The sequence below is a fragment of the Gallus gallus genome, chromosome 8, assembly GCF_016699485.2.
Source record: "Gallus gallus isolate bGalGal1 chromosome 8, bGalGal1.mat.broiler.GRCg7b, whole genome shotgun sequence".
Lineage (NCBI taxonomy): Eukaryota > Metazoa > Chordata > Aves > Galliformes > Phasianidae > Gallus > Gallus gallus.
In genome coordinates this window covers 27,987,687-28,010,609 of record NC_052539.1, presented here as the reverse complement: position 1 = coordinate 28,010,609, position 22,923 = coordinate 27,987,687, and the positions used below count along the sequence as shown (strand labels likewise).

The following is a 22,923-nucleotide window of genomic DNA, read 5'->3' as shown; positions in this document are numbered from 1 at the left end:
GGGGTGGAACAGACTTCTGGAAGTCATTTGGCCCAGTGCTCTGCTTGACACAGGCTGTATGGAGCTGGTTGCCCGGGACCACATCCAGTCAGTTCTAAATACCTCCAAAATGCAGTGCTCCACAGCCTCTCCTGGCAATCCATTCCACTGTGTTTTAACCTCATTGATGAGCCATCCTGATGACCCAGAAGCCAGGTACCAAAACCTCTGCAGGACCAATGGCCACAAGGCACTTCCTATGCATCTCCAGAAAGAACATGAAGGGGATCTGGGGGCAAGGTAGTCCCCAAGCACCACAGTGCCCCAAGATCTGCTTGAAAATTCTATCTCACCAGTTAGGGAACACCAACAGCAAGAGACATCTGTACAGCTCATTAGCAGCACCCGTGTCTGACAACCACAGTACCATTCTGAAAGCACTGGAGACGCTGTTTCTGTGTCCTTCCTCTTACAGGAGAGTTTTCTTTTTTGTCAGCTCTTGAAATTTAAGAGACAAATACTGGAGCATCGGGTATGTTTACTCAGTTTTATTAGACAATTCAAGAAAAGCAGGATATGGTTTAATACTTCATCTCAAGAACCTGACAAACACAGAAAAACATGAATAGTGTTTACAAAAGTTACAAAAATTGCACTGCATAGTGAACTACAGAAAATGTGATTAATTCGCAAGGCAGATTTATAAAAATGCAGTAACAGCTCTTCAGTTGATTATGAAAATGATATTTCCACATTATATGCATTCACAAAATCAGCATAGTGTTGAAATTAAGGCACTTTGGACATATAGTATTCCATGAAGGAAATAATTTCAGAGAAACCACAGTAAATCACTACTGATAGTGACAGCAGGCCCAGTACTGGCCATCAGAACACCAGGTTGGTGTGAATGAATGAAGCTCTCAGTAAAAACAAGCAAACAAAACCCCAGGTGCACTGAGAAGGTTTTTTGACCCTATTAAACACCGAACTCGTTCAAGCAAATTTGCTTCTGAAGAGGTCAAAGAAGAATTTCATTACTTAAACACCATTAAATATGATTTTAAATGTTAAACAATTTAAAACAAACGTCCATGGTGAAAACAGCATGAAGTTCACATCAAGTATTAGTGCACGCAGCTGCTTCAGAAGTCTTCACTTTCTTCCTTCAGTATCTTCCTGCCACAGCAACAGCCAAAGGAAACACAGTGCAATGGAATAACCTTCCAAGGAGCAACGCCTCCTCAACACTATACCAAAGTTTCTAGCCCTCCTTTTCACTTTAGATTGTCATGTTTACTGCCTGCACCCCAATTGGATCCCAATCCTTATCTGTCACACATGTGCTATTTACTAATAGATGGAAAACAGGTTCTACAATGACTATTCCTCATATTAAAGAAAAACTGACGTAAGCTTTTTTCTTTACTCCACCTGTCTCAAAAGCAAAACCTCAGTGGTAACTGAGAAGCTTTACAGCCCTCTACTGCAGCCTTCAGTACACAAGTTCTGAGGAGTGAAGACATTCAAGAACCTAATGCTGCAAGCACAAAGTACTTTGACTGGAGTTAACTGGAATGTTTAGCAAAGACTTCAGATACGTGCAGGATCAGGCACTTCAGTTGTATATCACTGTTGTTTTACTTCACCAACTTGAATTTAAAAAAAATGTCATAGTAAAGAGGAAAAAAGTTGAATTCTTAAAAAAAACAAATCAAAGCAGGACCTCTGTAGAAAGTATGTTTACTCTAAATAACTCACCTAATCATTAGAACAGGACTTTACAAATCAGTTGTATATGGCAAATTTCACTTGAAGTCAGACAACCTGCTCACACCCAGCATCTTAACAAGCAGATTCCTGCTATGTCTGCAATGAAGCACCAGCATCCAGAAAACCTGTGCTAGAACATTAACTCTTCTCTGGCAGCAATGACATTGCAGACACACTTCAGTAACAGCTGCAACTACTCAGCATTCCTCAACACTGAAGCACTCACCTTATACATGTCTGAAGTTTAAACTTAAAATATGTAATTAACAGTTTTCCATCTAATCAAATAGTAGAATTATTTGCCAAGATACTCTATATTTGAATGATACTACATTATTTGGACCACAGAATGACTTCTGTACCCCTTTAGCAGGGCCCTGAGAATGAAAAAAAGGCAGAGTATGAGTGCTCACATAACATTCACTGATTTTTTAACCTCTGCTCTGCACAACAACCCACAGGACACCATTCAGCAGTACACTAGTAATGAGAGTTTGGACAACAGTGTAAGTACTCTCATACAACCTAGTGGGCAAAAGGTACTGTCTCAGTGAAGCTGCCACATCTTGCAGAGTTGGTTCTGTCACCTCCTTGCAGAAGGTCCCTCACAGCTATGCTGGGTCACAGCAGTCAGCCACAAACTAACACAGATTATAAAACATGCATTTGCCCTCTGCTAATCTGAAGAACTCTCAATAATAAAACATACCCTACACAGGAAATTGGTTTCTTACATCACAAAACAGGAATCCCTATGTCATTTTCCCTAGGTAAGAATAAAACTAACATCTCTTCCTTTGCTCCTCTGCAGATTACTGAAGTGTCCTCTAGAGTTAAGGGTGTACCAGAATCCATTTTTATAGAATTACGTGCCTCCATAAATCAAAGGCTTCAGCAAGTCAAAACAGTAATAAAGTTAAGTTTTATAAATGAGATTATGAGAATGTTTACTAGGATAATGCCATCATAAAAATATAGTGTTTTAATATAACAATCTTACAGCCAAGAAAGAGCAGTTTGAATAAGTATGTTACCAAAGCAATGAGAACGGAGGAGAAAAGTCCTGCCCAGCAGAACACTCACTTCCTTGCAATTCAGGCACTTCACACACAGGAATACAGAGCTGTATGCTGTATTGTGACTGTAAGTGTCCTGAGAGTAGTTTCTTCCTCTGTGAGACTTCATGAGAGAAGTAATGTCAACTCTGAGCACTAAAATATTAGATTATTCCCAAAATATATCCACAATCATTAAGTTGAAGAGCGACAAAACCAGCGTATCTTAGGGAAAAGAAAGAATACAGATTCCAAATGAACACCATCAGTTTCTAACCAGGGTTTTCTTTCTTCCACTAGGTAGTAAGAGTTGGACTACGCTGTGTTTGTTTTTGTTATCAAAGAAAACAATTTGAATTACAATTACTCAAGTGGAAAGCAAGTACTCATTCATCTTTAAACAGAGCAGAAAGACAATCAAGGTAAGCAACAGTAAGCAGAATAATCTTTATATTGATCTATTTTAATTATATGGTTTTTGGAAAAAAAAAAGTAGACATGCTGATCAACGTCTCATGTATCAGTGAAACTCTGACCAGAGCAGAAATTAATGCACATATATTGAAAAACAAGTAAAAACAGTTTATGTTTTTGCAGACTTATTTGTGGACAGATGTGCAATGGTGGTCCCAACTTTTACTGAATACGTTAGGAGAGCTGTCACAAAGATCTCCCCCCTTTGGCTGACACGTTTTAAAAAAGCACGTTAGGATGTGAGAATGTAAAACTGCATGCATATGCACACATATTTGTAATAATGTATACACACAGACACACACATACAGTATACATATGGTGACATACGCTGAAAACATTACCAGCATTGGAGTGAGGTCCTACCACTGTTCCCAGCTAAAGTCATCTCCTCTACCAAACACAAGAAAAAAGCCTAAAATAGTAAGGAAAATGACTGCATTGCCAGCCAGCACCAGACCACAGGCTCCCCATTTGATCTGAAATGCAAGGAAATGAAACAATCAAAGCAGTTCTTTAACATTCGTTCAGGCCAGTTATTCATATGCATAAGATAAACTAAATGAAATACTACAGAAAGGTGCTAACAGCAAGAAGAAAAAGGACAAGCAATCAATACTGCAATTTATAGTACTAATCACTCAACTAGCAACTACTCATACAATAAAAGACTTCAACAGACAGGTTAATAATTCTATATTTTAGAGCAAAATGATTACCTTGTCATACAAGTCGCTACAACGGACCTAAATCACAAAAGCCCACTGAGATTAGTGCTTTACTTTAAATACTATGTATAAAAATAAAAGACTGTCTTTCAAGTAAACGCCAGTAATAAGCACAGAAAACAGTACCTGGCCTTAAAGGTAAATAGCTTTCTGCAGCTATCTGCCCACCTAAGCTTACCCTAATAAACATTTACTCTTAAGACACAGCTATGAACTAGAGTTCCCTCTTGTGGTCATTTCTGGTTCTGCCTATTATCAGGTCCACAATAAACTCGATGTCAGGTTAATTGTGCATCACAAATTAAATTAAAACTAAGCATATGAAGCTTAAGCAAAACAATAAGACCAAAGGGAGAAAAACAAACTAGAACAACAATACAAAAAAACCAAAAAACATCCCATTGTGCAGCTTGGGAGACAGAACAAAGGAGTCCTTTGCCTTGGAAACCAATGTGACAAAATCTCACCACTGAAGAGCAGTTCAGAAAGCAAAGAGAAAAGAAGCTAGCAGAAATTTCCTCAGATTTGAGGGGACAAAGCACAAGCTTGGGAAATGCTTTGAAAACCAGGAGGACAGTTCTGGAAGTTTGGCCTTTTTGCTGTTAACTGATAGTACACTCCAGTCACCAAGTTTCCAGCATCCTAAATGGAGAAAGCAGACGTTCTGAGATAAAAATGAAGATGGTGCAAGACGCGCTGCATGAGCTGATGACAGAGAAGGGTGGGAGATGGAGGAGGAGATAATATATCTTGCACTGGACCACAACAAAACTAGAAGCGAACATTCTAGTCATGCAAGTCGTTTGTTAAGGTCAAAAAGCAGCATAAGCAAGTTCCCAGCAGTGGTTATTTTCATCAGAATCTAGGAACATCACAAGGAAAGTAAAGGGAGGATTTACAGACGCACGCGGCTCACCTGGCTCAGAAAGAAACAGCAGCACACTTAAGGACTACGCTCAGTAAGTGCTTCCTTACGAGAGGAGCGAGCAGGCAGAACTTACCGCTTCGACCCGCGCAAGGATTATGGGAAAGCCAAAAGCAGAAACGACAATTCCAGTTGTGAAGAAGTACGCCAGCTCCCTGCAGGCACTGCTGGCTGCGTCGCTGTCATCGCTTACTCTTCTGGCAATGAAGTGGGGAATGGGGCAGATGAAGTAAAATATTAAGACAAACATAGGCCAGTAAACACTGATGGGGAAAAAGAAAAGAAGCGTATCAGTTTAGGTGAATTTTCTCGTTAGGAAAAGTAATTACAGTAGTCCTACTCTGTGGTTTGAGAAGTAGATTAAGTGATTTAACCACAAACTTTCAACAGAAGGGTGCTCCCATGGCCTCACAGAGCAGGGTCTGCTCTGTCACACAACCAGATTATGTATTTCACGTTGGCATCACCTCACAAAACCTGCAGTCATCAGGAAGAGGAGGCAGAGGCAGGATTGGAACCAAAAGTTTTTTTCCAAATGAGAGGAATCCCAGCCTGCAAACAAGGCAGCTCTGAAAGCACACCCCGGCACATGCATCTCTGCCAGCACTCCCTGCAGCTGCACCTGCACTGAGCCTCAGAATCGTCTGAGTTGAAAGGGACCCTGAAAGGCCATCTGGTCCAACCCTGTCAGGATGAATAGGGTCACCTACAGGCACGAGCAACAAGCTGTTGTTTTTGAGAAGCAACAAACACCACAGTGCTGTGCCAGTGGCAAGTACAAAGCAAAAAGAATTGTATGAGGTTAAGAACGACTGCTGAGCAAGCAGGCATTTGTCACTTTGAGGAAGTGGAGCGCTGATTTCAGTCATCTTTATGGAAACACGGGTGCTAGTTGAAAAAGGGGTTATTTAACCACAACAAAGCGTCGGGACGACAGCTGGAAAGCAGGCACCAGGCGGAGCCCAGCGCCTGGGTCGTGAGAGCGGCAGCCCCCTTAGCAGGCAGGAGGGCGGCTCGTGACACGCAGCCCGCTCACCCGTAGTACTCCAGGGCGCAGCCCAGCATGAGGAACGTCAGCCCGATGGCTCCGCTGAAGGACAGCCCCACGAGAGCTGCAAAGCACAAGGCAGGCGGTGAGGCGCTTACCGGCCGCCACTCCCGCCCGGCCCCGCTGAGGGAAAGGGAAGCGCGACCAGGCCGCTTCGCCAGCTGGCAGGCACGGAACAGCTCACAGCTGCCGGCAGCGGCTCGGTACGACCCCCAGCAGCCCCGAGCCGCAGGGCGGAGCGCCGGCAGCGCTCGGTACCTTTGATACCCGCCATGTTTCCGGCGGGCCGGGCGGCAGCAGCTCCGCTTCTCAGCGCCCCGAACGACGCCCAGCTGAGGTGGCGGCGCGAGACTTCCGGCCCTTAGCCCCACCCCCTGCCGGAGCACGTGATCGGGTGCCTTAAAGGGGCCGCACCGTCATGGAGGCGACTCCCAGCCTACTCCACCCTCACCCGGGAAGGGGCGGTGCGCCCTTTAATGCGGGAGGCGGGAAGCAGCCGGGCCGCGAGCTCCCGTCGCCATGGTTACGGGGCGGTGTGCGCTGCGCCTGTCGGGCCGCGGCGGCTGCCTAACCTTGGTATACAGACATGCATCTGTGTGTGCCTCTAAGACGTACGTATTAACGCAGTTCCAAAAAGCCACCCCCAGTTTGGAGTCACCACTAGTTGGAGACTGCTCCTGAAAAACCCTGTTTGTGTCTCCCAAAACGGGCCCAGCTGGCTGCATCTCTCGTCTGGAGCAGGCGTCGCTCCGCCTCATTTCTGCTAGGCCGCAGCACGGCGCACACACCTATAGGGCAGTGCTAAGGCTTTGGGACTCCATCGCGTGAAGGTGAGGCTTTGACCCAAGAGCCACGGCTTTGAAGCACGATGTTTGCAAAGCCTTCGGGACCCACATCCCCACAGGGGGTTCCTCCATGCAGCTCCTGCCTCAGCTGTCACCTCTTTCACTCCATGGCTGGTCTGAAAAAGCACCTAGGAAATGTTAGTACCAACTTGTATCTGCTGCCAACGTACGCTGCCTTTGGGCCTACAATAAATAACTCGATTTAAAAAAGAAAATGTAGAAAGAGAAGACTAACTTAATGTGCTTCACTTGGGTTAAGGGTATTTATCTTAAGCAATAAAGACTGCATCTTTTCCCACTGGAGCTTTTCTCGAAGTTAAACCCCGAGCTGTTCTTCCCACCACCTGCAGGAAGAGGAGTTGGGTTCTCCATTTAGCTTGTTTGCTGCTGAGGAAAATCAAGGCTCTAGAAACAAGGCCATTTGTCTCAAGCAAGTGGTTCCTGGTGACCTGCATGGGTATACCTGCTTCCAGCCAGCCCTGAGCCACAGGAACAGAGAGGTGTGAGTCACACACAGCAGGCAGTGCAGAAAAGAAGGAGTCTCCACCCAATGCTGAGGGAAACGGTGTTGTTTATGCAGCATTTACAGAGAAACCACCCTGACCTGTGCTGAAAGCAAGAAGGCAGAGTTCCCCTACCCCTCACAAGCACAAAACATACGTGAGTGTTCATTTCAGCTTTTTAATGTATATACAAATGTTTTAGACCAGTCACAATTTCATTGAGTATATACTGTATTTACAAAAATTACAATAATTTAGTCAAACGGTAAACCTGAACATTGATAACCTCTGTCACTACCAGATATGACAAGAATTTTTTTTTAGTTAACTATTTTGATATACATACGTCCTAATACTTTCATGCACCCATAAAAACATTAGGGATGAAGTAATCAAAGTTTAAGTGGGGTAGGGTTTCTTTGGGTAGATAAAGTTTAATGATGGATTTGCATTTTGTGAACGTATGAGTATCCAGAGTTGTTTGCCATGACAAACCTGATACAAAGCTAACATAGTTTCCATTATTTAAAAAAAAAAAAAAAAAGTACATTATAGTAATGAGATCCTTTTTATTATATAGGCATAGGTCACAATATCTACAAATGTGAATGAGAAACAATAAACCAACAAATCACAGGAACATGATTCACATTCCAGTTATCTCTTTAAATAAGACAAGCACATACTGGATCAAAACATTAATAAATAACATCCAGTTTGTTACTATTATCTTAAGGTCTTTTATATAAAAGGAGACCTATGTGTTGGTTTCACATTTTCAATTAATGGTAGTAAATAATGGACCAATACAACAAAAGGATGACTTTTATACAGAAAGCAATGTACTTTGACACTCTGTCTTTGCAGTAAAAGTTTTGCCACTTGAAAATTTAAGTGCAGCAACAAGTGGATTGTCTTTAAAAACCACTAGCTTTAATGACTCGCATCAGATGGCAACCTGTTCCTCAAGCAGCAAAATGAAATGATTTCCTGCTTATCTTCTCAATACATCTGCCTTCCAAAGCTCAAATACAGATACAATTGTTGGTAAACAAACTGCTAGCTTCAGTGATTCTACAAAAGGAGAAAGTCAGATTTGGGGTGAAGAGCATAACTTGTTTTGAACTAGGAAAGATGCTTCAGCATCAAAGATATTTCATTACGATATTATTGCTTTGGTCCATAATAAACTTCTAAGATCATTAATTTGCACAATTTACCTCAAAAATCAGACCTGGCCCACAGATGTCTGCATGACAGCTTGTACACCGTGGTCTGAAAAGTGAAGTTGCAATGGGTTGCATTTTGCCAGGAGCCTTTGCAAGTGCTCTGGAGCTGATAAAGGCATAGAGGTGATGCAGGTGGGCTGGAAAAAGTCTTCTGAATCCTCAGGAGGAGAGCTGTTACCTATAGGCTAGGAAGTTTCTAAAAGTTTGCAGTAGAGTTTTAGCTTATGGGTATTGTCTGTTGTTTGATGGCTTCAAATTACTGATGAGAACCTCATGGGAAATGTAGCACATGCTCATTATTCCCTTCTACTAACATAGAACCACTCTTCCCCCCAGCTCACTAGTCCCCCAGAACTGTTGTTTAACAAGCCATCAAGGTGCTGTGTAACATCAATTACTTGCTGTTTGCTTTAAAGACACTTACTCCATGATGCTGAGGAATTTTTTTCCACACATTTCACTGCTGGACTGTGAGGTGAAGTACAGTATTAATGCATAAAGCAGCAGTAAGCTGCCACAGTGATCTACCCAGGCTTCAGCTTTGTCTCTACTCAGGCATACTATGCTATATGAGCAACTAAGCAGCAAATGGTGACTGTTAGAAGTGTGCCTAAACCACATCTGAGCACTTAAATTTGATGAAGTTTGATCCAAACCGAGGAAGAAAATACATCAAAGTCTGGGCTTCACCAGCAGTTACAGAACTCAAGTGAAGTGTTGCCATTATCACATTTCACACACACAAAAAAAAGTAGGAAATTCACCAGCTACACTGTGTCAGAGACAGAACAATCCCACCTTTTCCCAGAATGTGTTCTCTCTCACCCCACTGGAATCCAAAGGGGAAAAAAAAAGGTACAAGGAACTGTAGCCCTGTGGCTCTCAGATGACAAGCCAGATGGCTAGAGTTCCTTTTGAGCTCAGGATTCTTGAAACAAGCATAAGGAAACCTTTCTCTTGTTCTTCATGATAAGTATTAGGCTCTTTGTTTTCTGAAACTTCTGAATTTCCAGCCAGAGTTTGGTTGATCTGTGACATTTGTGACAAGAGACTATACAAGCACTAGCACAGGTCTGTAGTGGAGACTGAGAAAGTACCTAATACAAGGGTTTCTGTCCTTGGTTTTCAAATTCTGACCAGGCATCATTTAGCTCCATAAATATCATCTTTGCATATTGTTCGTATGGCTGCCCAGTAGCCTGAAACAAAAGCAGAAACAGGGGTATCACATCTATCAAGGGAGACTACCAGCAGCAGACCTCTGTGCAGCTAGATTCTCAAACACATATTGTTCACTTTCCACAAATGGTTTTCACTTATTCTTTGATGAGAAAAAAACACTGCTGAGGCTTTCTGACCTTGTTAACAGCTTAACAGCTTCCTGGCTCTTCAGCCTTTCTGCTCCTTAGAGCTGACAGCCTCCTGATGTGACAGAGCAAAGAGATGCAGTCCCAAGAGGACTAAAAGCTTTAACCAAGGCTGGAATGTTTCTACACATTTGTTTGTACCAATACATTGAGCGAGCATATTTAGCACTTCATAATTAACCTTATTTTTGAGAACAGTGACAATTTCTGATCAATGGGAATTAGGAAAAGCTTACCTTGTCAGGATGAACGACAAGCACTGCCCGTCGGTAGACCTTCTTCACTTGCTCTGGAGTTACAAGATCTGCCATGCTAACAGGTTTCCACTTGGTCTCCCCTGCCCATAGGACAGTATGCATTGTGGACAGCAGGGCTCTTATATTTCTCTCCTTTCCTTCAATCCACTCCAGGATCTGAGGAGAAAAATGTGAATCTCCATTTATGCCTTACATTAGATATTCCAGGAGGAAAAGGTTTCTGTATTTGAATAGCAGTGACTCCAAGGAACATCTCATCATTCTTTCCAAGCTTCAGAAAGGCTTTGGGAGATATTCGTAAAAGATATTTGTCAGTCTGTACTTTGTCTTTAATTTTTATATCACCACTTGAAAGCTAAGACAGCCAGAGCCAAAAATACTGCCAAAAATACTGAGTTGGGCCGCTCCTAAGAACACTTTGAACAACCATTACATGGAATAGTCAAAAGATAAATGAAATGATTAACTGTGTGGCTCTTCAGCAAGCTTAATTGCATACCTAAAAATAAGCCTAACTGGAACTCTGCTGTGGAGGCATATCTTTAGAAGCCTTAGCTCGAGACATGCACAAAAGACTCATACAGAAGCTTAGCTTCAATATAAACCTTTTAACCTTTAAATCAGAAGCCTCAATTCTCTCCATGAGCCTTTTTTTTCTATTTGCAATCTAGCAGCCAAACACAGCAGTAGGTACCCGACTTCCCCAGATGATGTCCCCCTTAGTGGTGGCCATCTTAGCCCACAGCGGCAGTTATAATTTGTGGCTTAATATTCCTCATGTAGAGTGGGACAGAATGTGTTTCCTTCCCTTTATAACAGATCTGTAGTTGGGCAGTTTATTCAAGAGAGGTGAGAGAATTCCAAAGTAGATAGATTTGCCATTAATCCAAAGATTAATGACACAGAGGTTTAGTTCAATTAGCTGTGCCTGCTCACCAGAGCTGGAGTGACCTGGAATCCCAGCGGCCGTGACAGTAACACTGAGCAAGCCACTGCTGTTTTCTGGTTTAGGACAGAAATGCATCCTTGGAGTTTTAACTGTATTCCAAAGGATGTTCACATCTTCAGGAAAGGTGTGAAAATGCATTATATGAACAAACAGCAGGAAGATCTCAGTTTCTGCCCCAAGAAAATCTCACTGTGGGGCCTATGTCCCTCATTTGGTCAAAGCCTGGGTTTGGTTGAAGGACAGGCAGAGATGTTTGCTGCTCTCTTATCTGGCTTCTTTGTATGAAGCTACTTTGGAACATAGGGTGTTATGTTGTTTTTTTTTAATATATTTTTAGAAAAGAAACTCCGTTCTTTTTCCAAGTGGCATCTCTCATTTTCTCTCATTCCTAGTGGAATTTTTTCCAGGTGTTCTCCAACACCTGCAGTCTCTGACTTTGTTTTTCTGGTCACACTCATTCCTAATTGGGATGCAAATGGGGAGCACAGCAGTGCATGATGCCATCAAGTTTAGACACCTACTTTATGGAAAACAAGCATGAGAGATACCATGTGATGCTGGGGATCCAGCAGGGCTGTGGAGGATGTGTACTAGAACAGGAGCACAGCTTTCTGGCACTAGATGGCCTTTCCATTTGCTCAGATGTCTCTCACATGCAGGAAGGTCAGTGATTTACTGCCCACCTCCACCTTTGAGGGAATGTTTAAGAGCATCCAGCATAGTGAGAAGGAAAGACACGCTGAATGACAGTAAGAGCATAAACAAGAGTGTTGCTTACTTTCAGTTTCTCAGGGTCCATCTCCTTAGCCATTTCTTCTTTTCTCATCTCAGCTATTGTTTTGGGTCCCTTCTTGTCCTTATGAGCATTAAAACCCTGACCAGATAATAGATCTTCGAAATCTGCAGACACTTTTGGTTTTGAATCTTAAAAAGCAAGAATAAGTTGTTTTCACAATACAGGCTTATTTAACACTGCTTCCCTGCCCAAGCAACCCCCCCATCACTTATAACAATCTCCCACTGATTATGAATATGCAGGCTCTCACAGAACAGGTATAAATTAATGCTACTTGTGAATTATTATTATCAAATCCCATTTGTAATCCAGGATTTCCTAGATATTAGCATGCTTCAGAGTCTAGAACAGGAAACCAGCGTTGAACTTTGAACACCATCAGCATGACTTGCTCACCAGCCTCCAACCTGCTTCGGTGCATTAAAGCAATATCACAAAGAGCCAACCTTTTAGACACTGAACTCTGAAATGCTTACCAGCATTAGCTGGTCCTTTTCCACGTTCATTTTGCGCTCCTGGCATTGCTGAGAAACTCACGTTGTAGTTGGGCTTGTTCTGGGGCGAGGCATGGGGCATGCCTGGCTGGGCCTTGGGCTGTGCCTGCTGCCAGCCATAGCCAGCTCCCTGCTGCCAGCTGCTGCCCATGGGCTGCGGAGAGGGCTTCTGTGGTGAGGGGGGGAATCCTCCGCCCATACCCGTCGGCGTGGTTGGTTTACTGGCAAATGAAGGGCCACCTGCACAGTGATGGGAAAGGAGTGACGGTGTGCATTAACAACCAGAGCAATGACTCACCCTCTGGCCAGGGAATCGCAACAAAAACTCCCAAGGAGCTGGCTTCTACTTTCAGCTTTGCCACAAACTTACTTTTGCAACATCAAGCAAAGCCCTTCAATTTTCCTGTCTCTGCTCTGCAAGCTGTGTAACAGACAGCAAGCACCTGCTTTTGGAGTAGCAGCTTGGTGGGATAAAGCAGGAAAAGCAACATGGGAACCACAGCTACATGCTGTAACTTGCTCTAGGGACACCTGCTCTAGGTGGGGTTGAATTGGGAAATATCCAGAGGACCCTTCTAACTTCTACCACTCTGTTAATCTGAGCTTCTGTGTTACAGTGGCACCATCAAGTTGGCGCGTGTTGAAATGGCTCCTCACTACACTGTGCTGATGTGGTATTATCCCACAGAGTCATGTGTTTCAGCACCTTGTTACTTTAGAGGATGGTCCTCAGATATAGTTTGTGGTGGGTGGTATTCAGCATTAATGTTTTATTACTTGAGATTAATATCCACACTCAACTTCAAGCTCTGAAACATATCACAGAAAGTGGGTCAAGTGCTATTGATTTAGTTACGAACAACAACAATGTGGTTAAATATCCTGTGGATGCCAAATCGTTTGTTTTTGAACTCCATAGCTGTGCTGCAGAATCCGTGCTTTAAAAGCACATCGACAGCTCTGACATGAGTCTTGGCATTCCTTTTATTTTGCTCCTGCAGAGCGGCCAGTGATCCAGCAGAGGGAACTGGGAAACCTAATTCCAGAACCATGCTGGTACTGACGCAGAGGAGAAAACAAACATCAGATGAAACCACAATGGCTTGCAAAGAGCTGAGGGCAGTGACAAAGGGAAGAAAAATCTATTTACCAGTCAGAGGAGCTGACATGATGGCTTTTAAGGAAAACTTAAGCCATTTGTCAGGACTGCTTTGGGGCTGAGGGTTTGCTGATAGTTCTGAGACGTAACGAGGAGCAAACACATGTCTGAGAGCCAAGCAAACAGTCCTTCATAGCCAGGTGCAAATGGAAATGGGTTCAGATCCCACCTTCCAACAGTACTGCAAATTGGTGGCAGAATAGTGAGGAACCACAGGTTTCCTCACAAAGGAGGAAAGTGGGCCAAATCTAGAAGGATGAAACAATTCCTTAAGGACCCCCACAGCTATCAAGAGCCAGAGCCTGTTCCCAGGCACAGCTCCAAGGTCTGCAGCAACTGTTCTGCAGTTGGATTTAAACTCAGCATCATCCTTAGCCAGAAACAGTTGATGCGGATAAGACAGAGGTTTCGCTTTGCAATCTACACAGCCTACAAGGTCCAAACTGTTGCTGGCATACACAGTTGTTGTTTTTTTGATGGAAGATCAGTAAAAGCACAGGTCTGTGAAAATTTACAGAGAATCAAGCAGGAAAGAATGCTTGAAAGTGGCACTGGCATGCAGCTACTCTGAGAGAGCCCATAGAGCTCTATCACATATCAGGCTGTTCGTCCTATCTCTCTAAATCAAGGGAAGCTGGTAACTTTTTTTTGCAGGGGATGCAAACCTGCTAAACTTGCTCCAAGAGTCCCCAGGTCAGCAAATGGATCCAGTGTTTGGGGTTTAGGCTGGTGGGTGGGAGTGCTATGGAGGGATCCTGTAGGACTGGTAGCGGCCGACTTACTTCCCATACCTAGGCCACCTTAAAGATAAGAAGGAAAAAGAAAAAAGAAAAAATAGCTACATTTTTATTCTTATTTTAGTTGAGCGCAGCCCTTACCCAAGGTTTAGTTACATAATGTTACAAGACTGATGTTAAAATTAAATGTATTATTGTCAGGCTCCTAAGCAGTCTCAATTCAGCGTTGGCCCAGACTACTTGCACTCCCACTCACAATTAGGCTCAGCAACAAGAACATTCCCCAGACTGTCTGCAGCGACAGAGTAATTATGATAAATGGATATATTTTAAGAACTGGAAGCCTTCAGGAAGCAAGTTTTGGTAGGACACACATACTCTCCCAAGAGTAGAAGGAATCATACTATAATTTAGCAGCATCCTAGGAACATACAGCATTTCTCAGGTCCTTCTCTTGGCTCCCAAGCACATACACCCACCCCATCACCTGTCCCACATCAGGCCCTGATCTTTTGAGGAAGGAAACAGACCTCAGGGCTCACTAAGGTTTTTTCATTAAGTGTTCTGAGATTTTACGATACATACCTGGTTTGTTGGGCCAGTCCCAGCCACCTGAAACATCTGGCTGTATGGAAACTGTTGGTGTGCTAGAAGCTAAGCAGAATGGCTATGTATAAGTATTTCAGAGTAATAGAGCAAAAACAACATAATCATAGAATCATTCAGGTTGGAAAAGCCCTCCAAGCTCCCCAGTCCCAACCACAGCCCACCTCCTCCATGTCCACTGCCCACGTTCCTCAATGCCGCATCCCCCAGCTCTGGAACACCCCCAGGGACAGTGACCCTCCCACCCCCTGGGCAGCCTGTGTTGGTGCCTCACTGATCTCTAGAGAAGACATTTCTTGTAATAGCCAACCCAAACCTCCCCAGTAATCCAGCATCTGGAAAGGGTAGGGCAAGGAGCAGGACAGATAGCACAGGGCTGTGTCCATCTATCATTTTCTAATTAGAAGTGAACTTCTGCCCCACAAAAGGCATTACAAATTTTTCCATTTATTTCTGATCTCATACTGTACAGACCTAAGTAGGGAAGGACATAGATTTACGGTCTTTGTTTTATGGCAGCTTTGGTCAGATGCTTTATATACATATTTATAAAAGCTTATCACCAGAATAATGTGGGGTTTTGTGTTTCTGAATACATCTCAACCCAAGGAAATGTTCTATATGCAAAGGGCATGGATGGAAAACACATATACAGCAAAACAGCCTCCACATAGATAGAGACAATAAAGAAGTCTTTGCTTTAGCCCATATCAAACAAAGTCTGTATATCTATCCAGTTCACCCTGCCAGCTTTTCATTAAACACAGCATTAGCAGTGTCACTTAATACCTCATCATGCTGGGGTATCATTTAAATTCCTTTCATTAGTGCAGCCAGCTCCAAGTGTGACCCAAAGGTCTTATTCACGGAGATAATACCCAGTGCCTGAGTCTGGCAAAGCAAGGATGTAGGCAGTGCCAGCAGCAGACTAGTTCCCTCCTTTGTCACCCTGACTTTCCAGGGAGACTGTGCCACCCAAGGGATGTGTGTTAGATGGTGAAACACAAAGGAATTAGTATCTGGATGTGTTTTATAGAAGGTTATGATATTGCATTTTGGCACAGGGAGCGAAGGGGACAACTAAGGGACTTTTTTTTTTTAAACAAAGGGAGAGACTAAAAGAGTCAGATTTAACTGAATGTGCCAGGATTAGTATCAGATCTAAAGAAACCAGATACCTCTAACCAAAATCACTAAAGGATGGGTGTTTTCTTTAGTAGGCTTAATATGGTATACTCTATTTAGCTCAATTAATGGCAGTTTGTTCAAAGTAGACCTCATAACCACAGGAATATGCAGGCAGACATTCTTCATGGTCTCTTTCCTCATGTATACAAATAGCTTATTAATTAAGTATACGACTTGAGCAAAACAAGTCTCATCCTACCACAATTCAACTGATGAACATACTTTTAGAGACAAAAAGCCCTTTCCTGTTTAGTGGGGTTTGTGTGGTTTAGAGTCATTCCATACTAAGTGCCAGTTTGCACTTAACGGCTCCATCAGATTTAAAAGCAGCATTTTGTGTTTGCTCAAATTCGCTGGAAGAGCCTCACTTTCTTACCCATGTGGAAGGGATCGCTGTGCACAGTTGGTGAAGGACTTCTTGTTGCCTGAAGGAAAGGATCACCGGGGACATTTGATGAACCGAGAAAGGAACCCAGGAGGTCTGGACCAGCTTGCTTAGGGCTACTTCCAAATGGATCAAAGGCAGATGCTGGAAGACATTTTTGAGAACTCTAAATCACCAACTTGTACAATGACTGTGCCACAAGGCCATCCTGCGGTTGGTGCCACCAATCTCGGCCACAGCACTGCTCAAGCCAGTGCCCTCCCTAACAAAATGAAAAACAAACCCAGCATTTTTGTACAAGGAAGCTGGCAGGCATTGCAAACACTTTAAATTATTAGTTGCTAAGAAAAAGTTAAGTGAGCATACTGTGCTCTTTGAATTACGTACTTGTTGACAACATGTCTGCTCTTAAACTGTAACATAAAGGATTGGGCCAAACCAAATGCAGGGAGACCACACAGACATTAGACTGAGCTCAGTGTTCTTATTCTGCCTTTGGCAAAACCAATCACCTATTCCAGAGACCCTCACCTGTTCAATTACACATGGTGTCTGCTTGCCCTTCTCCTTCACTTAATCCTTCAAAAGATCCCTCTCCCTAATAATTTATTCAACCATTCCTTCTACCAACCTGATTTCAAACTTTGGAGCAATAAGAAATAGTAATAATTTAAAAGATCTTCTTCTGTTGCTTATCATGTCTGCTGAGTGATCAGAAACAGCAAAGGGTGTCACCATATTTCACAGCCCAAGACCACCATCTGAGCTCCAAACCCCTACTGTTAAAAAAAGAAATTCAACCTAAACCACTGCAGGTCTAACCAAGACCCAAGTGGCTGGGTTTTCTTATTCTTTAGTTAGCATGTATTCTCCTCACATACATTATTGGATGCATTGGAAGAAGGGTGACTTCCAGTGCCTGTAAAGTAAGAAGCCAGCCAAGCATCTGGGTGAGCTCCCCAGAGACTTAAAGAAACAACCTGGCCAATCTGCTTGTGTTGGTGACTCCAGCCTCAGAGCAGAGGAACTGGACGGCCTCTTGGGGTCCCTCAGTCCTTCACTGTTTCCATGAAAAGCGTACCCAGAGAGGAAAGCAACACCCCCCACAGAGCCAGCGTTACCTTCTCCCACCCTCGGGGATGGGGACGGGGATGCCGAGGCTGCGGAATGCCGAGGAGTGGACTGCACCGATCCGGGCCCCGCCATGTGAAAGACCTCGTCGGCAGCAGGCTGTGTGCTCTGCCCCTGGGAGCCCGGCCCGCCAACCCCAAACAGATCGCTCAGCAAGTCCGAGTTAGAGGGGGCTGCTGCCGGCTGTGAGGGAAAGGTTTTGCTCATGGGGCTGCCATCCAGCCCCAGCAGGTCCACATCCTCAGGCGGAGGCGGTGCCGACAGCTCTTGCTGCTTTTTGCCATGTTTTGGCGTCCCGTGGGGTTTGTCGCCGCTGGCATTGCTGTGTTGACTGGAAAGGGACAAGAGTTCATCATCTGACTGCTCGCTTTCCTCATGCACCAACGCTGCTCGGTCCTCCGAGGTGGGGTGAGAGCTACTTTTGTCAGATTTCTGATCTAAAATAAATTTAGGTAACCGTTAGTTTCATCACAAGGCTCCCATAGAAATCAGCTTACATGCAGAACAAGAAGCTATCAAGAACAAAACCTTTCAGAACACTACCGTGGTAAAGATTGAAATTAAAGTCTTTTCTGGGCTGCGTGCTAAGAGGTCAGTGTTATTGATCAGGAACGCAGGGGGAGGCTAATTGGTTCTCCTCAAGCCCAAAGAGCAGTGAGTGCCACCCGCACAGAGCAGTTCTGCACAGGTTTCTGGGTCAGGACCAAGCACTCAGCCTATCTCCAGCCATGCCTCAGAGCCTGCGCTCATTACAAATAGCAGTGACATAAGTCACCTCCCTGGCATTGCCTACCGGGACCTCCTGTGCCCTCTTCCTGCTTGCACATCCCCAGTGCAATGTCCCCATGCTATGGACAGGCACCCAGCTCACTCTCAGTGCTATGTTCTTCCAAGTACAACATTAGCAAAAAGCAGCTTCATTCTGTTTCAGTGCCAAGGATGCCTAGGGTGAAGGTTTATACTGGAGCTATGTCAATAATCGGTCATGTACAGCACGAGAAGGCAAATTTCTGAAGTGAAGGTTGAAGGAAATTGATTTCCACTCAATTGCAACATAAGGGCGTGACCAGCAACACAGTGATCTAGTGCACAAGGCATGCTACAGTCAGCCTCCGTGCTCAAGGGAGGGGGGAGAGAGAAACAAGCTGTTTATCTCATTCTAAGCAATCTGACTTAGAGGCAATGCTGTGTACCTTGCCAGCTGAGAGATGAGAAGAATGCACTCTGTCCAACATTCCTGATGTTATCCTGGGGTGAATCAGTGGGACCTTTACCTGCAGCACAGAGCGCCGAAACAAACAAATAAATAAATAAAATAAAGTAAAACAGAGCCTGACACCCATGTAAGTGTGCAAATCAAGTGAGTAAACCTGTGCAGCTCTCACCTGCCAAAGCAAGAGTGTCCTGATGCTCCTGATGAGAGGAGAAGAGAATGGTTGGATTGATGTCTTTTGTTGTGAAGTTCTCCCATGGAGGAGTTAACTCTGTTTGTCTATCAGTAGACTGTATTTCTATCTCCAGTATAACATGGAAAAGCTGGGGATATTTGTCTGGAGAGTCACAGGCATCCAGTTCAGGTCTAAATAGGGAGAAGCTGGTCAATTCAAAAGAAACAGATGTTTCTACAAATCTATATCATCTTTCAATATATATGCGCGCACACAGACTTTCATCTGTGAAAATTCTCTTTTAGACTTTTTAAGGCTTTTATGCTCCAGGTTTGGCTAATGTTCAGCTTAAAATACTCACTTGGTGAATTTTAATGTGGTTGTTCCCAGGGCTATAAATCCAGTATGAAATTGAATTTGGAATATTTGCGTGTTGGTCATCTGAAAAACAGAGCACCATAATGATCAAGTGCTTAAGCTCATGAAATTCAAATATTTGTCTATATTGCACATGCAGATGGTTAAATCTACCCTACTACCAGTTACTGTATAGATTAATGATAACTGCTGTATAAGCTAATTCATTCTGTTTGCTCTATAGAAAGTAGAACTTTCCCTTCTCAAACCCCAGCATTTCTATCTGCCTATAATTTTGCTGCTGCCCCAACAGGGGAATGCCTTCACAGTGTTTGGGAATATGCCCTCATTGCCAGGACCTACTTGGCCTATTTTTGCACTGAAATGAAACTGATATCTATTTCCACTGAATACAGTGGAGCAACAGGTTTGTAGCTCAGGATCATAGAAGACCATTTCATTCACAGTAGGAACTTCAGTAAAGCACTGCCTATACAGTGAACAGCACCAGTAATGAGCTAGGAAGAGAAAAATCCATCAGTTGCTCTGCAATTTTTGCCTGTTATCCATAACATTCAAAAAGGTGAAGGCTGCTCTAGGACAAGCGACTCTGACACCATCCAGGAGGGATGGCTCAGTCAGCCATACTCACTGAAGCTAAATAAAAGTATTCTCCCATTTTCTTAGAGGGCGTAGACAGAGGTTTTGGTGGTGTTTTGCTCTTAATCAATTACTGATGGGTTGGTTTCTATCTTCTGCATCACCTGGAAGGATCCTACGCCCTATTAGTATACACTATAAAGAGACACAGGAGGCATCAAGGACTTCCCCAAATGTTCTTTGTTTTCACTCAGCGCCACTCAAATTTCTGCTAAGACTATATTCAGGTAAGGAAGCCTTCTATATCATGAGTGCCATCTGCATTCTTAGACCCAATATTTGGGCCCCTCTTAGTTAGCTACATTGCCTCTATCATGCAAGAGAAGTTAAACAAACTCCTACTTTTGCTTGAAGGCGTCCCCCAATGGTTGACCTCATATGGTAGACAGAAACAACAACATCTCCATGGACAGTGGCTCCCAGTGGAATTAGGACTTTCCCTTCTTGCACGCGGTATTCTCTTTGAGGGGACAAGAAGGAAATCCACAGTTAAGCTCCCTTTTGCAACGCCATTACCACCCAACCCCAACATCAACATCAAAATTACCATCTCGCTCAGGTTGAGCCAACAGAATCACTCTGCTTAGTGTGAGGTTGAGTTGAAACAGAAACACTTCACAGAGGAAACTAATGTAGCACTGAACCATCTCAGTGAAGGTACCCAACTGAGATACCTTCAAACAGACCCTGGCAGTTTAATTCAATACTAGGCACCAACCTTCAATTAATATCCACGCTCCATGATTTATCAGGCAGTCTGGCAATGACCACAGCACAGATACTAGACACCTTACAGCAAAGCATCCTAAGGATGGTAGGAGAGCACAGCAACTCACTTCATTCTCTCATACTCTTGGGATGTGGTCAGAATTCTGGTTTCTCCACTGAGGATGTCGCAGAAGGGCCGGCACCCATTTCTTTGCTTGTTGAAACAGGGGACTGGGCTGAGGGTGACTGACTTGATAGTAAGTGGCTTGCAATGAGGAATGACGGGCTTGTCTGCTATTAGATCGCAAATGTATCCTATGTATCTGCAGATAGAGAAAGCCATCACTGAAACCTTCACCCCAGGTGACCAGTTTTCATTCTATTTTATGTGCACATGCCATATGAAGTACTCAGTCATAGATCATTATTTCTCCACACGTGACACTACATCTTCTGTTTGCTCTAACAGGCATTTTTGCCTCTGCTTCATGAAAATTACAAATGAGACATTTTTACAGTGTAAATACTATAAGGATGAAGCTGGCATTGGGAGAGGGATTCACCAAGGCCCTGTTAATTACAGACTTGTCAACTTTCCTGAGCCAGAGCACAAAGCTGTTGTAATATTTGTTTTTATTCCTCCATTACTATTACAGTGTGGGTGAAATGGAAGTGGCCATAAACATCAGTTATGACCTGCCAAAGCTAAGTAGCATGGCTAATGCATGAGTACTGCTGATGCTGCAATAGGAGTCCTGCATTTTAACTCTGTTGCCTCCTGCCAGCACATTCAGGACTGGGTGGACAGGATGAGGCATGCAGCATATGCATCCTTTAGCTCACATGCATTATTCCATGAAATAATACAGTAACTCAGGTTGGAAGAGACTTCTGAAGGTCATCTTGTCCAGCTCTCTGCTCAGCACAGGACCAACTTTAGCATTGCATCCAGCCTCAGAGCTGGATTATGCTGCTCACGGTGATCCCCAGCCAAGGATCTCAGAAGTCAGAGATCCCACAGCTGCTCTGGACAACCTGCTCCAGTGTCTGATCGCTACCTTACCTTACCCCCTGTTTCTGGGGAATAAAGCAAAAATGGAATGTATGACTCTGTCTAGGAGCTGGGGACACATTGCCAAAACACTCATGTAGCATTTAGCCAATGTACTCTACCTCCTGTGAGATGGCCACAGTACAATTCCAGGTCTCTTTGTGTTCAGCAGCTGCATAGCAGGGCCTGGGTTAGAGAAGAGGTGACAGAAACAGAACATCGCGCTGACCAGAACTGCTGAGGCTGCACGGCCATCCTGGTAGGGAGAGCAGGGCAGGGGAAGAAATGTATAAGTATCAGAGACAGCCTTCTAATTCTACGCAAACACACTCCACTCTCCCTAAAGTCATACAAAATAATTTCTCCTTAAAGTCTGGTAATGAGACTGCACCACAATGAATTTCCAGCCTGAGGCTTCAGTGACCTGCAGTGGCCTGGATCAAAGATGACATTCATAAGCAGCCAAAGCTGAGGATGGCTCAGACTTGCTTCCATGCCCAGTATGTTTCACCTCCAGCTGTCCCACAGAATTTGCCATGCAAAGGTGACCCAGGCCCAGCATCTACCTGAGGTTAACAGGCTGCTTGCCTTTGCAAGTTTAGCCAACTGCCTCTGAAAGGATCTCTGGCGTTCATATAAAATGAGTGGGCTTCTCCTGACTTCTCAGAAAATGTTCAAAAGGACTCACTGCTCTTCACAGCATTATCCTGACATTCACTGCTCAAAGGTCAGTAAAGGCATTTGACTCTAGAGCTAGATTTCCAACACTGGAGCCATCGAGTGCATCTCAGTCTCTGTTTGAACCCAGCCCATGTCCTGCAGCCACAGGCTGCACTATGTGAAGCAGGAACTGCCAGACCCAGATGTAAGGTTTGCACAGTTTAGGAGCACTCGTTTCCTCAGTTCCTTCCAAGTTTACCCTGATGAGGGCTGACAGCATCCTGGATTTAATTTAGGCTCCAGGAACAGAACAGAACTGTCCTCTTGGGCATTACGGTCAACATCAAAGATTGTTCGGGGATAAATTACAAGCTAGTCATATAGAATGACACCACACTCACAGATCAGACCTACGTGTTCCCATCTTGAACCATCTTTATTGGGGAGTCAGCAGCCCATGGGCTATGGTGC

General features: G+C 43.9%; 2 protein-coding genes and 1 long non-coding RNA gene across 7 annotated transcripts in view; 1 reads left to right on the top strand and 2 right to left on the bottom strand.

Annotated features, from left to right (window-relative positions):
• Positions 1 to 512: 512 nt before the first annotated feature.
• Positions 513 to 6,321, bottom strand: LEPROT (leptin receptor overlapping transcript). The gene is made up of 4 exons (NM_001007958.2): positions 6,241 to 6,321; positions 5,971 to 6,046; positions 5,011 to 5,197; positions 513 to 3,760 (listed from the first exon to the last, which is right to left on the bottom strand). The coding sequence occupies exons 1-4, from the start codon at positions 6,254 to 6,256 to the stop codon at positions 3,644 to 3,646; spliced, it is 396 nt and encodes a 131-aa protein (NP_001007959.1). The 5' UTR covers positions 6,257 to 6,321; the 3' UTR covers positions 513 to 3,643.
• A 186-nt stretch (positions 6,322 to 6,507) lies between these two features.
• The window catches only part of LOC107054017, a 36,567-nt gene continuing 20,151 nt past the window's right edge, over positions 6,508 to 22,923 (top strand). For both annotated transcript variants that reach the window (XR_003076413.3, XR_006939990.1), the window contains exon 1: positions 6,508 to 7,487. This is a non-coding gene — a long non-coding RNA (uncharacterized LOC107054017). The remainder of the gene's footprint in view (positions 7,488 to 22,923) is intronic.
• DNAJC6 (DnaJ heat shock protein family (Hsp40) member C6) overlaps positions 7,495 to 22,923 on the bottom strand; it is a 40,004-nt gene continuing 24,575 nt past the window's right edge. For 3 of the 4 annotated variants that reach the window (XM_046944520.1, XM_015291027.4, XM_015291026.4), the window contains 14 exons: positions 21,915 to 22,048; positions 20,870 to 21,064; positions 20,376 to 20,493; positions 19,378 to 19,457; positions 19,014 to 19,207; positions 18,822 to 18,902; positions 17,619 to 18,065; positions 16,489 to 16,641; positions 14,904 to 14,972; positions 14,247 to 14,381; positions 12,405 to 12,662; positions 11,911 to 12,056; positions 10,163 to 10,339; positions 7,495 to 9,758 (listed from right to left, as the gene is read on the bottom strand). In XM_046944520.1, coding sequence (XP_046800476.1) covers positions 9,657 to 9,758; positions 10,163 to 10,339; positions 11,911 to 12,056; positions 12,405 to 12,662; positions 14,247 to 14,381; positions 14,904 to 14,972; positions 16,489 to 16,641; positions 17,619 to 18,065; positions 18,822 to 18,902; positions 19,014 to 19,207; positions 19,378 to 19,457; positions 20,376 to 20,493; positions 20,870 to 21,064; positions 21,915 to 22,048 — 2,289 coding nt within the window. In that variant the 3' untranslated portion in view covers positions 7,495 to 9,656. The remainder of the gene's footprint in view (positions 9,759 to 10,162; positions 10,340 to 11,910; positions 12,057 to 12,404; positions 12,663 to 14,246; positions 14,382 to 14,903; positions 14,973 to 16,488; positions 16,642 to 17,618; positions 18,066 to 18,821; positions 18,903 to 19,013; positions 19,208 to 19,377; positions 19,458 to 20,375; positions 20,494 to 20,869; positions 21,065 to 21,914; positions 22,049 to 22,923) is intronic. The other variant, NM_001177415.3, reaches the window with a different exon arrangement.

What these genes read in the sequence shown, in the direction of transcription:
- LEPROT (NM_001007958.2), bottom strand. An exon ending in TGCGCCCTGGAGTACTACGG is followed by an intron (nt 5,198 to 5,970) that starts GTGAGCGGGCTG and finishes TTTCCCCATCAG; the next exon opens with TGTTTACTGGCCTATGTTTG. An exon ending in TCCTTGCGCGGGTCGAAGCG is followed by an intron (nt 3,761 to 5,010) that starts GTAAGTTCTGCC and finishes CTTGCATTTCAG; the next exon opens with ATCAAATGGGGAGCCTGTGG.